The 13,745-nt window shown below is 48.1% G+C and overlaps 1 protein-coding gene across 3 annotated transcripts in view; it reads left to right on the top strand.

The window, feature by feature from the left end:
* The window catches only part of St8sia2 (ST8 alpha-N-acetyl-neuraminide alpha-2,8-sialyltransferase 2), a 74,883-nt gene that overhangs the window by 44,031 nt on the left and 17,107 nt on the right, over positions 1-13,745 (top strand). For all 3 annotated transcript variants that reach the window (XM_045145287.1, XM_045145286.1, XM_004658165.2), the window contains 2 exons: positions 1,571-1,828; positions 7,092-7,385. In XM_045145287.1, coding sequence (XP_045001222.1) covers positions 1,571-1,828; positions 7,092-7,385 — 552 coding nt within the window. The remainder of the gene's footprint in view (positions 1-1,570; positions 1,829-7,091; positions 7,386-13,745) is intronic.

Here is a 13,745-nt window from a genome sequence, read left to right as displayed (position 1 = left end):
CCCCAGGCTATGCTAGGGCCTCCCAAACCAAGACACATGTTAGTCACCTGATCTGGGCCCCTCAGAATCAGGATTCTTGGGGTGACAGACACAGCTTCTGGATTGTTCCTAGTTCCCAAATGAATGGACATACAGCCTCCTGGGATATGCCTCAGCTTTAGCACTCCTGGAGCCCAGCAGGGCCACAGACATCAGCATTACCATGGACACAGTAGGGCAGCCGCCCGCCATACTCTCACATCTGCAAAGCAGGTGAGGATTGTGCACGGAAAGACCAGCTTCCTCGTGTTTGTTATTAAGAGGGGCTTCCTACAGGAGATTTGATTAGCTTCAACTGATCTCAGCAGCCACTTCCTTTCTCCTGGCAAACACAATCATATCTAAGGATCTTTGGGGTGTCTTAGGAATTCTTTAAGTACAACTCTCAGCTGGGATTCTTGGGTTCTGGGGAGCAGACTGTGTGTTTTGAGGTTAGGTTCCCCTGGTGATTTCATAAATACACCTATTCCTTTCCTGAACTGACTCCATTCCTTCCCCATACTTTTCTAGATTGTTCTAGCACTTTCCTTCTAAATCCATGACACCTTGTAGCCTAGAGAGCTGTCCTTTGGTCGATTTGTTCTGAAAAAGAAGAAGAACACTTCTCTATAGGACTAGGGAGGTGCCTAGATGCCCTAGGCAGCAGCTAGAGGAACAGGAGACATATCCCACAAAATGAGCTAGCCCTTGGGACAGTAGGCCACACTCTGAGAGCCATACAGGTAGAAATGGGGATCTTCTTCAAGGTTCTACAGTCTCATTAATGTCAGGGTGGGAAGGACAATGCCCAGAGAAGACTTCCCTGGAATCAGCCAATGGAATGAAGACACATGTAAGCTCCTTTGTGTGGCACCCTTGCTTCTAAGACACTCTGTAAGGCTCACAGAGCAATCTGTTCTCTTGGTAGTTGAGTCAAACTCTGTTTGCAAAATTACAGTAACATTTACATGCAATTAATTTTTTAACATAGAAACTCAAGGGTTTGATGTACACACACAGACAAAGAAAAATATTCCTACGTCTAGCTTCTTTTAGTTTTGTTGTTTTCTTTAGTGGGCCTGGGAATTAAACCCAGGGCCTCTTCCATATTAGGCAAGCACTCTGCCACTGATCTATATCCTCAGACCTTTGGTTTTCTTTTACATTTTATTTATTTATTGACAATTTTATACATGCATACAATGTATTTTGATCATATATTCCCCCATTGCCTTCTCTTATCCCCTCCCACTCCTGATGAGCCCCTTCTCCAAAGCTCCCTTATACTTTCATGCCGTGTGTGTGTGTGTGTGTGTGTGTGTGTGTGTGTGCGCGCTTGCGCGCGCGCGCGGGCGCAGGCACGCGCATGAACGCATGAGTGTTACTGAGTTTAATTATGGCTTCTCTGTTTCCATGAGCATGAGGGCATCTGAACTCTGTCCCACCTGTTTCTGGGTTGCAGCAGCTCTGCATAAAAACAGAAAATCTGAGTTAACAAAGGGTATCAGGTGGTATGGGAACTTTCTTCATACATATTTGTTTTTTTACACAGGAAGCAAATTTTAAAGTTCTTGGATGCTGAGAAGGACATTTCTGTCCTGAAAGGGACCCTGAAGCCTGGAGACATTATTCATTATATCTTTGATCGAGATAGCACAATGAACGTGTCCCAGAACCTCTACGAACTCCTCCCCAGAACCTCGCCTCTGAAGAACAAGCATTTCCGGACTTGTGCCATCGTAGGCAACTCGGGGGTCTTGCTGAACAGCGGCTGTGGGCAGGAGATTGACACGCACAGCTTTGTCATAAGGTAACCACCGGCAGCAGGGGCTCTGGCCCAAAGCACCGGTCGTATTGAACTTAACCAGTGCCGATTGTCTTGAGAGGCCAAATCAAGATATACGGGTTGGGCTTGTCCCTGTTCTCAACCTTCACTACACATTAGGATTGTTTGAGGAACATATTAGTTCTCGTTGTTGTGACAAAATACACAACAGGAACAACTAAAGGGCTGTTTGTGGCTTGCAGTTTGAGGATTCAGTCCATCAGAGCAGGAAGGTGTGATGGCAGGAGTCACATTGTCTGAGGTCGCCAGTCACGCCACTTCTGCAGTTAGAAAACAGAGATGAACACTGGTGCTCTGCTCATTTTCTCCTTTGTCCCTTCTTATTTAGCCTGGGACCCCACCCCATAAGATGGTGTCAACCACATTTAGGTTGGGTCTTCTTTCCTTAGCTTATCCTGGAAACTCCCTGGGTATATATCTTCAAGGTGATGCCAAATTTGGTCAAGTTGACAATGATTTACCATCAGGGAGCTTTGCCCCCACTGTTCAGACCATACCTCTAAACAAATAACTTATCGAGGGGACAGGGGAGGGGCATCGAGTGATCGAGAAAGCCCAGACGACTCTCACATATATTCAAGGCTGGGAGTCACTGATCCAGTGTAGACTTAGACAAACTCTTGCTCTTGGTGAACTTTTACAAGCACAATTTTATTGTAACAATCACTCTGGCTCATTGTCACATTAAGAGTAGCTCTCTGGGTAAAACTGAGGCATTTTTGCTAAGGCAACACAGAGAACATACATGCTGAAAAGGTGAAAATATTTTTCATCTATTTCCTTAAAGAAAGTGCTTGCTTTCTGCACATTCGACAGATTCTCATATAAGAGAAACAGGATCTGGGCAGGCCGGTTGTTGGGCCAAGCTTGCGACACTCCTCCTACTATTCTGGAAGCTGGCATTCTACCGGTAACTTTAGTATCCTGGAGTCGAAGTCTAGGAAGTAACAAGTGACAAAGAAACTTGGATTTTGTACTTGGCTATTATTTTCTCTAACATTTCAACTCTCATTTTTCAGTCACTGGGGACATTTTGACAGTTACCCATGGTTCTGGTACCTGGCCCTATGCATACAGACATGGAAACAAGACATTGCTGTCTCCTGGACAAAAGTAGAGCACATACAGCTTCGAATTTCATTCCAAAGGGCTCCCAGCCTTGGCAGAGGTGCACGCCATGGCTCGTGTTTCCGTTGGGACCATCCTCTTGCAAAGAGAGTCTTGTTCTGGGGCTTGAGAGCTGCATGGTCATGGCGTTCCCTGAACCTAAGGACACGGGAAGGAGCAGGTCGAATTACCCTTGTATCCCCTGAGTGTGGAAACCTACTGAATCCCAGGAGCCAGCTACTTCCTTTTCATTAGCCTTGTGGAGTAGGGGGAGGATGGGCACTGAAGAGGACAGTTCAGGACAAAACCTCCTCCTGAGGGTCAGCTCAACTACAGAGGAGCAGACCCTGAGGGAGATGATCCAGTGGGTAAGAGCTTGCTGCATAAGGACCCATGTAAGAGTGCCAGGCACAGTGGCATACACCTATAATCCCAGTGCTGGGGAGATAAAGACAAGGGACCTCTAGAGCTCATTGACTGACTAGTCTAGCCACATCAGTGAGCTTTAGGTTCAGTGGGAGACCCTGTCTCAAAGAATAAGGTGGAGAGTGATGGAGGGAGACCTCTAACATAGCCTTCTGCCTCCACAAGCACATGCACCCACATACAACCTGCAGCCACAGACGTACGGACATGCATTCACATATACACATACCACATGCACACACACACACACACACACACTACGGGCAGGCTGGTTCTAAATCCTGTCTGTGTCTCCGGATCTAGGCCAGTGCTTTCCAAACAAATATGTGCACACACTAGAGGCGTATTAGGGTGAAGAAGCATCAGGCCTGGGGTAGGCATAAGACTGCATTTCCCACAAGACCCAGGGAAGGTAGGTCACTGGCATGCATACATGGCGCATTTGGAATGGCAGGCATGGCATGCTCCGCTGTACCCCCTTCACACAGCGTTGATAAAGCATGATGTCATGAACATTACATGACATTTCCTAAGTGGACCTGCCTTAAGACCCATAAAATAGTGGCACGTTGAGTATGAGTTCTCTGTCTATCTTGTGTTTCCACCCCAACCCCACCCATCCACCCCAGACAATGAGCTCCTCCAAAGACACTAGGCATGTCCATGTCTGTGCCTCCAAGCCAGGGCTGGGCCTGGCACCCAGGAGGGCCCCACGTGCCTGTATTCAGATGGCTGGCACTGAGAAGGATGTGGCAGGGATGCCTGTATCCATTAATCAAATCTGCAAAATCAGTTTTTCTTCATCAGTGTTTATGGGACCCCCTCTGTGTGAGGGTGCTCAGGACCTCATGTTCTCCCAAGCAGACAGCACAGGGAACAGGACCCTGGGAGTCCTGGTAAGCAACAGTCACACGATGCACAATCAGCTTACAGTGGGCAACGCCCCGCAGGAGAAAGAGGAAATGGTGTGAGGAAGGACAGGGATGCAAGACACGGGGTTCAAGAGTCAGGGAGGCACTGCTGAGAAGCACAGGCTGCACGCAGGGCTGGTGGAAACTGAGCCGGCTCAGGAGGGCTGAGGCCAAGAAGACAGCACCCAGGCAGAGGAGATGAGACAGCCCTGATTCGATAGCATGTGTTCAAGGGAGTTCCCAGGTAGGTGTTTGAAGCCCAAAGGCTCACTGTGTACACGTGCACGTGTGTCCACACATACACACAGCCCTTCCCTGGGACAACACCACAAGCAAATGTCCTTCCACCATGACCTTCGACCCTTCAGAGGGACTAGGCACTCGGAATGGTATTAGTAGCGTGCTAATAGCCCTCGGTGCTAGTCTACAGACTTCACATCTACGAACTTTTAAAACTGTCGTTACTATGGTGCCCAGTGAGGAAACTGAGGCAGGGAGCCAAAAGTCATACAACTCATCAGGACCGGGGCTCAGGGCCAGGCTGGCAGCCTAGCTTAAGCACCTACACAGATGCCCCTCTCCCCTGCAGATCAGTCTATGCATATACATTTAGACTTGATTATTTCTGGAAGGGGCCAACTGCATTCATGCCCAGAACTAGGGCCACCGAGCAGTGCAGCCCTCCCATTCCACAATCATAAAATTTGCTTTGCACAAGAAATCCTAGGTCAGCCAGAGCCCATTTTTGACCCAGGAGCATGTCTAGAGTCTGTGCAGGCTCCAGCTTTCCCCAGCCCAGCCCCAGCATCCTCCCTGAGACTCGTCATTGGGAGACCTGAGCCCCATAACCTCTTTATCCATACGGGCAGCCCCTGCTCTAAGTAAGGCCTGCCTCCAGGGGGCGCAAATGCTCTGACGCTCATAGTCCCTGGCCTCTTTCAATGGAGATATCCCAGACTGGCAGACATTGTCTGTGTATCTTCCACGTCCTGACCACCCCACAGGCCCACCTTAGGAAGTCTCCCTCCTTCACTGCCTTCCTTGCCTTCCCACAGAGCCTCCCAGTGGCTGCTGGCCTCCAGTGAGACTGCTGGGAAACAGGACTGGGGGGAGGGACACCAGCTGAAATCATTACTAGGCTTTTGCCCTTTCTAGCTTAAGGATATCAGGCAAGTTAATGAACACACTGAGAGCCTCAGTTTCTATATAATGTGCTCATTAACAATGGGTCACCATAAAATGGGCTAAATGGCTTAGTGATGTTTGCTTTCTTTCTGGCTGTTCTACCTTCTCAGCCTACGAATGGAAGTCCTTCATTAAAGACAAGAGCGAATGGTGTCTTTCCCGGTGTCACCACTGGGCAATGGTGCCTGACCCCTGTTCTCCACCTCTCCAACCTCTGGTCCATTCACACTTACTCTGATTGCTCAGACTTATTTCCACTAGTCTAAGGACTTTGCTATCATCCAATCCTCCAGGCCTAGCTAAAGCAGCACTACCCCAGCTGTAGTCCCTGGGGTCCTCAGTTCAGGCAAGAAACCCAGCATTCACACCCAGCATGCACACCCAGGCCAGAATCCTTAAGGACAGGGAGGGTGCCCACAAGGCGGTCTCAGGAAAAGAAGACACAGCCTGATTGGTTCAGCAGGAGTCATGTGCCCCAATACCCTACTCTGCCCTCTCCAGGCAGTCCTGCAACTTCATCAAGCTGACTGTTGCCCCAAAGACAAATTTGCCCATGTCACTGTCCTGCTCAAGACCCTCAGTAGCTGACTGTTGCCCTCGAATCAAGTCCTTGACACACAGGCCCTCTGATAGCTCACCTAGCTTGTGTCTGTTTCTCAGTTTCTCCTCCATGTGCAATGCCCTAGTCAGACCAAATCTAAATGCCTTCCTCGAAATCTTCATGCTGTCTGCCCTTCGGCGCCTTCCTTGTGTCTAACATGCCACAGCTGGTGTTTCCTAAGCTACTTGGCACCCAAAGAGGAAGAGCTTATTTAATAGTATATGTATGTACATATATATACATATATTCATATAAATTATTAAGTTCCAAGACCTGCTGAATTGCGATCTCCAGATGAGGGACTTAGGGACTCGTATTTTTAGCAAGCACCTGAGGAATCCCTCTGACCCTTTGGACTGGAGAAGCGCTTGCTTCACTCACTGTGTACCAGAGAACTTCTGTCTATCCTTCAGCTGTGTCTTCACCCCTGTCACCAGCACATAGCCCTTCTCACCACAGAAACATGACAGGAGCTAGCATGTGCTAAGCTCTCATATGACCCAGCAGCATTCTGAATAGCCATTGCAGGGCTTTCCATCTCGACTTTGGGATGTGGCATGATCTCCACCATAGGGAATGATGGGAGCTCTCAGGAATCAGGCCGAGGGTAAGCAAGGTACCCCGGGGATCACACAGGTAGAAAGTATCAGAGCTGAATTTTAAGCCTGCGACTCTGCCTACGAGTCCCTCACTCCTGGGTCACCTCAAGGGCCAAGTTATGCCTGCTAAGAACATCTTCTTGCAGCTGAAGGCTGACTGTCTTGCTCCTCTCCTCCTCTCCTAGATCCTGGGCTCCAGCAGGAGAGCATTTTGTGTCTAAGTGTATGGTAAAGGCTCAGGAAACATTTGAGGCAGGAGAAAGAGAAGGGATGATAGAAGACACCTTTGCTGGGGAGATGCTTTGAGTGAATCTTTGGGGAGAGGCAAAGGATGGGGTGAAGCTCAGCCTAAGAAAGATGGGCCTCCCCAAAGGACCATGCTGTCTTTTCTCTGGCAGGTGCAACCTGGCTCCCGTGCAAGAGTATGCCCGGGATGTGGGGCTCAAAACGGACCTGGTGACTATGAACCCTTCAGTCATCCAGCGAGCCTTTGAGGACCTGGTGAACGCCACGTGGCGGGAGAAGCTGCTGCAGCGGCTGCACGGTCTCAATGGCAGCATCCTGTGGATCCCCGCCTTCATGGCCCGGGGAGGCAAGGAACGCGTGGAGTGGGTCAACGCACTCATCCTGAAGCACCACGTCAATGTGCGCACGGCCTACCCCTCCCTGCGCCTGCTACATGCCGTCCGCGGGTGAGTGCCTCCATGGGCAGAGGCCGGCGCCCAGCGGGGGGGGGGGGTGAGTGATGGGCAGAGAGAATATATATGGGAATGCCAAGTATGGGAACACTGCCAGCAGAGACCACTGGTTTCACCATCCCCTTTGATATCGCCGTCATCCTCCCAACTTGCCCGTGAAATCTCTCACTCTGCACGGAACAGCTTTGTTGATTAAGCTAGGAGATTTCCAGAGGAGCTTCTGGGAGATATTATTGACTGTGAGTTCCTTTCCCCGAGACAGAGGAGAAACTTCACCTAGAGGACGGGGGGAGGGGGGGAGGTAGAAAGCTTCAAAGCAATGGGTTGAATTCTTATGTGTGTGCACAAGCGTGGATGCGTGTGTGCACATGTGCATGCATGTGGAGACCAGGTGGCAGCTGTGGTTGTGTGTCATCCTTAGGAATGCCATCCATCTTTTTGTGAGTTAGGGTTTTACTTTTTTCAATATTTTCATTTATTTATTTATTTGCAAGCAGAGAGGGTGAGAGAGAGACTGAATGAGCATGTCAGGGCCTTTAGTCACTGCAAATGAACTCCAGATGTATACAATATTTTATGCATCTTGGCTCTACATGGGTACTGGGGAATCGAACCTGGATCATCAGGCTTTGCAAGCAAGTGCCTTTAACTTAACTACAGAACCATCTCTCCAGCCCAAGACAGGTGGTCTTTCATTGGCCTGGAGCTGGAGCTCACCAATTAAGCTAGACTGGCTGGCCAATAAGCCTCGGGGATCTGCCTGTTGCCATTTCCCAGTGCTAGGATGAAAAGCATGCACCACCACACCTGGCCTTTTCATGTGGCTTCTGAGATCAAACTCGGGTCTTTGCACTTGGATGGAAGCACTTTACCTACTGAACATCCCTAGCCATAAATGTAGGTGTTCTCTAAGAAGTTTTGAGCAGGATTGATATAACTAACTAGATAGGTTTTCTCCTATTTAGGCCTTGGTTTTTAATCCTAGCCAAGGGATTCCAAGAATGAAAAAAACCAAGTTGGGACTGTTTAGAAGGTTCTGAACTCTTCCTATTAAGAAGTCCAAATTATTCCAGTTAGGTTCTTCAACAGCCCAGCCAAACTGGTAATTCTCAACTTCCTGCTTATTAATTCCATCCAAGAGATCAGGCACAGACCTCCCTTCCCCAGGCATTTGGGCCAGTATATTACCTAGGGATAGCACCAGCTCCCATCACAGCAGCCACCAGAGGCTAGGTGGCTGTTAAATGCTGACTTGCTCTGCTCCAGTTATTTACTACTGGGAAAAAACATCATCCCAAAATTCAGTGGCTCAGAAAAACAACAATCACCATAATATTATTCCCAATTCCTGTTGATCAGGGATGGCTGGATGTCTCTTTGTCAGGATCTCACACACAGTTACACTCAGATAGCAACTGGGAGTAGGAAAACAGGTACAATTTGAGTCCATCTCTCTTTGTGTTATTTTGGGATTGGAGAGTGAGCAGATGGATGATCACATCATATTCTGTGGTGAGAGCCTCCAGAGGCAGGTTATGTTGGCTGTTTGTGGGTATTGAGCAGAATTCTATCTCGGGCCTGTTACCAATATGCACCATGCTGACTTCCAAGCATGCACACATCCAGGAACATAGCAGATCATAACCCTGCTCTGGGGACACAGGAAGCCTTCTTGTGAGCCTTCTTGTCAACCAAGACACATGGGAACAGTCTCCAGTCTGAACTCAGCCTAACAACTGGGAAGCCCTCTGAGTCACCCACAAAGGACGCATAAGTGTGATTCCAAGTACCCAACCCTGTGGCCAACACTGAACTCATTTTAGTATGTGTTGTTACAGCGGAACCATTGTCCCCAAGAAAGACCTAAAGAGACATTCCAAAGGGACAACCACATTCACCAGTTAGGTTAGACTGACTGGCCTCATTGGCTGGCCACATTCAAGGCTGGTGGACCAGAGTGATTATAGGGACAGAGACCCCCTGGGCTGCATCTCTTCTCCCGGAGGTTGACCTGTCACAGAGTGGGTCTGCCCCATCAACCCTCATTGCCTGGATTTAGGCTGTGTCTCGAAGGTCATTTCTTCCTGGAAGGAGAAACCTCCTATGATGGTTTGGAGGCTCAAGATGGTAAGAGAAGGCAAGGAAGAACCGTTTGCTAAAAAGAAAAAGCATCCATTGGATGGAGGGGGAACAGGCAGCCACCTGGAAGAAACCTATGCAGCCAGAGCTATTTCCAGCTATAATTGACTCACTTTCATCTGTCAAAATAGCATTAAGCAGCAGTAATGAGCCCTTTAAACAAACAGGCTGTTAATCCTGGGAGGGCAGTGGCAGCTTAGTTTGCAGGAGCTCTGGGAGAAGATGCTTTAGGAGTGACAGGTGGGTTGGCCCCTGCTTTGAGCCCTGGGAAGGAGGTGGGGGAGGGGATGTCATGGCCTTGGGGTGGGTTCCTCTCCTTCTATGTGATCACTAGATCTCTCTGGGTGCTGAGCCCAGCAGGCAGCAGTGGAAAGGTGTGTAGCCTTCTTCTTGAGGGGAAGGTCCCACCTGTCTCAGAACTTCCCTGGTGTTTGCTGGCAAGAGGTGCAGAAGGAAGTCATGAGAGAAAAGTCCCAGGAGTTGTAGAGAGAAGGCAGTGAAGAACCTGGAGCCTGGCAGAGGAGCAAATGTGGCTAGTACCAACACATAATGTCCTTAGAGTTGGGGACCCTGCACAGGGTTCAATCCCAGCTCTGTTGCTTGCTTGATGGTGTCATCTGTCTTCTCACACACATCCAGCCCTGTGTTCTCTGTCTGACCAATGAGGAGCTCTACCCACCCCAGACAGCATGCCCCTGTGTTCACGCTGCACAAGGTGCATGTATGTCATCAGTGGTGGCTACTCTCCTCATGGCCACTTCCACCAATTACTTAAAGTGCTGTCACCCAAGAGAGAGATTGGACTTGTTCTATGAACTCAAAAGATGGTGGGTAGATCCTCAAAGAGGAAAGCACATTCCGGCTTAGTCTGAGATAGGCCCTGCAGTGGCCAGAGCAAGGGGCTAAATCAACCAGTCAGTCATGAGTGTTTCAAAACTCTAGTACCCAGGACAAGGATATACTAGTGTCCAGGTGGGGATGTGTTAGCTCCCAAGTGAGGGGCGTGTGTTAATGACCAGGTGAGGATGATGTGCTAGTACCCAGGTGGGGGATGTAGCTCAGTGGTAGAATATTTACCTAGCATGCTCATAGCTATGAGTTTAAAATCTATTGCTCAAAATCTTTGTGTATAGGTATAACAGGATAAGTTTTATTGTGATAACATGCATAACAAAAATTTATCATTTGAATCACAGTTTACTTAAAAGAAAATTCACTCTTAGAAGGAACTATTAAGGGAATTTTTGATCACCTTGAGTTTGGCAATGGTCTTTTAAATTTGCCACAAAAAATGTACATCAAAAGAAATAAGAAATAAATTAGAAGCAATTGTACATAAAGGACAGTCTATTAGGGTAGTGAAGAGTAAGCCCATAAAATAGGAGACACTATTTACAAGTAATAGATTTGGTTAGGAGTTAACATCTAGGATATTAAAAAGAACTTCTATACCTCAACAGCAGGAAACAACTATTTCAAAAAATTGGCAAAGGATTTGCATGGACATTTCTCCCAGAAGAAAACAAATATGCAAATGGCCAATTAGCACATGACAAGATGTCCAGGCTCACCAATCACTGGATAAGACACAAAGCCACAGTAGGGTGCTTCTCCTCTCCCCCCCCTCACTAGTATGCACAGTACTATAAAAATGAATCAGAGCTGGGGAGAGGGCTCAGAGGGTAAAAACACTTGTTGCACCTGCATGAGGGCCTAAGGGGGTCTCACCTACTCAGACTTCAAGTCCCCAGCACCCACATGCATACCTGTAACCATAACCCTGTGGTGAGCAGACGGCAGAATCACAGGGGCTCTGGGTTCAGTGAGAGACTCTATCTCAAGGATGTGGATGAGCAATAGGGGGTAGAAGACACCCAGGGTTCTCCTCTGGCCTCCCCACATGAGTGCCACGGGTGCTCATGTGTGCATGTGCTACACCTCTACGCACACCACACCATGCATAACACTCACCAGCGCACACACACACACAGAAATAAGTAAATGCCCAGATAATAACAAGTGTTAGTGAAGATGCGTGCTTTTGAGAATTTCAAATGAAAATCAACTTAGTATCTTCGCATGACAAATGAAGAACTTAATGCCAGTGTGAGAAGATCTGCATGAAGGGACCCAACCATGAAGTAGCAGAGCCAACCAAGACCAGCACAGCATTATCTGGCCCTCATGCAAGGCTAATGCCACCTCCGATAGCAGAACGTGAGACTTCATGTTCACACAGCAGTGAACAGAGCCTGGGGCAGTTTTCCCACCAAGCAGAGCAGGCTAAGAGGACAGCACACCTCAACATCCCACCAAACACTCATCAGGGCATGGGATGATACCACCTTTCTAAAGCCCACGGGTTCCTTTTAACCACATGGGTCTTGGGCTTTGCCCACCCTGACTTGCTTCCAAGTTCCCTTGCATGCAAGATATTCTTCAAAAGAAAAGTGGACATGCCTGGATGGCAGTCACATTCTGAATGCTACTGTGGAGGGATTGAGACAGGACTTATAGGGGTATAGATAAGGGACACATAACATTGTGTTATCATAACCAGTGCTTAGGTGTTGGGCATCAGGCGAAGCACTGTCTCATACAATGAGAAAACCAGACTGCTCCTGTGAGCTCCATTTTACAGATAGGAAAACTGAGCCTCTTGGAATAAAGTGTGAAGTTCCCTGACTGACTAGGGACAACCCAGAACTCCTCCAGAGCTCCTGATCACCTTCTGCTTGTGTCTAAGGGCCTGTAGTCAAGAAATAGTGAGGCAGCCCTAAAAGAATTGGGTCAAAAAGAGCAAAGGCAAAATGGGTTCCAGCCTGTGAAGATACTAAGAAAACAACACAGCTGTATTTTTCTATGCAGTAGTCAGAAAGCTAGAGGTAGTAGTATCAAGGTTACAAAAGACAGAAAGAAGTAAGGGGTAAGAGGTATAGCTCAGTTAGCAGAGTCTGCCTCATCTACATAAAATAGCAGCTAAATTTAATAAGGAGTGGATCCGCTAGCACTACCAAAAAAAAAAAAAAAAAGAAAGAAAAAAAAAAGGTTCAGCATTGATACCCTAACTACAGTTCCAATTTCCCACTCTAAACCAGTGGGTCTCAGCACCGTCCCCAGCCCAGCAGCATCAGTACCGCGTTGCTGCTCACTAGAGATGTGGTTTCTCAGCGTTGCCTTACTGGCTCTAGCTCTAGGTGTGGCATCCGGAGGTCTGTTTTAATAGGTTTTCCAGGTGATTCTGGTGCATGGCATAAGCTTGAGCATCAATAAAATCAAGACCAATTATCATCCACGACTAAGTCCCTGAGCAGCTGGCCACGATCTTCCCCAAACCGCGCTACACGCGGGGAAGGGCAATGCAGGCAGCCAATCTTGGCTCTGATTTTTTTTAAACGTGGGGATGCAATAGACACCAATGCCTCTTGTGCATCTCAGGTCAGAGATTATGAAGGTTATCAGTCCCACGAGTCATGAACAGAGGATGGGAAGAAGCATCGTTAGCAAGTGTGCTCACTAAGAAACAGCTGAGCACACTGTTCTCATGTCCCTGCGTGAGAAGAGCAGTGAGATACGCTGGGATCAGTCCCTTCGTATCAAGAGGTAATTTAGCTGCTACGGCAAAGCATCTCGTGACAACTTGGAGAGCTGTGGCCTGAAATAAGGGAGACACCAGTCTTCTCAGAATAACCTTATAAATGGAATGCCAGTCTAATCCCCTTTGCATCCATAAGGAAACTTGAGATTCAGGAATGTCGTGTAAGTTGTCCAAAGGAGCTGGGGATCAGAATCTCCTGTACAAGCCTACAGGTCTTTCTTGTCCCACTGCTACCTCCTTGTGTACTTGACAGATGGGATGGCCACTGATGCTCAAAAGATGCCAGTTCATTAGGTTAATATGAACTTGCCATCAGGATCAGTCTCTGCCCCCATTTTTGCCATTGGCTTAAATAAGGGTATGGATGGTCTGCTCAGAAACCATTGAAGTGAGATGACTTTAGGGAGGATACACAATATTCAAAACCTCAGAGGTAAACCCAAATTAATCAGGGGAGAGACTGAAAACGTGGACAAATTAAAAATCCTGCTCCTGAGTTGAAAACAGCGGCAGAAGTGCAGCGGGATGAACAATACCAAACACACGTGGATGTGTGATTGCTCCCAGGTCATTCCATGCTCTCAGAATGGGGAGGTCAGGGATGCTTCACTGTTCTC

Source organism: Jaculus jaculus, chromosome 3, assembly GCF_020740685.1.
Source record: "Jaculus jaculus isolate mJacJac1 chromosome 3, mJacJac1.mat.Y.cur, whole genome shotgun sequence".
Lineage (NCBI taxonomy): Eukaryota > Metazoa > Chordata > Mammalia > Rodentia > Dipodidae > Jaculus > Jaculus jaculus.
This window is presented reverse-complemented; position numbering and strand designations above follow the sequence as displayed.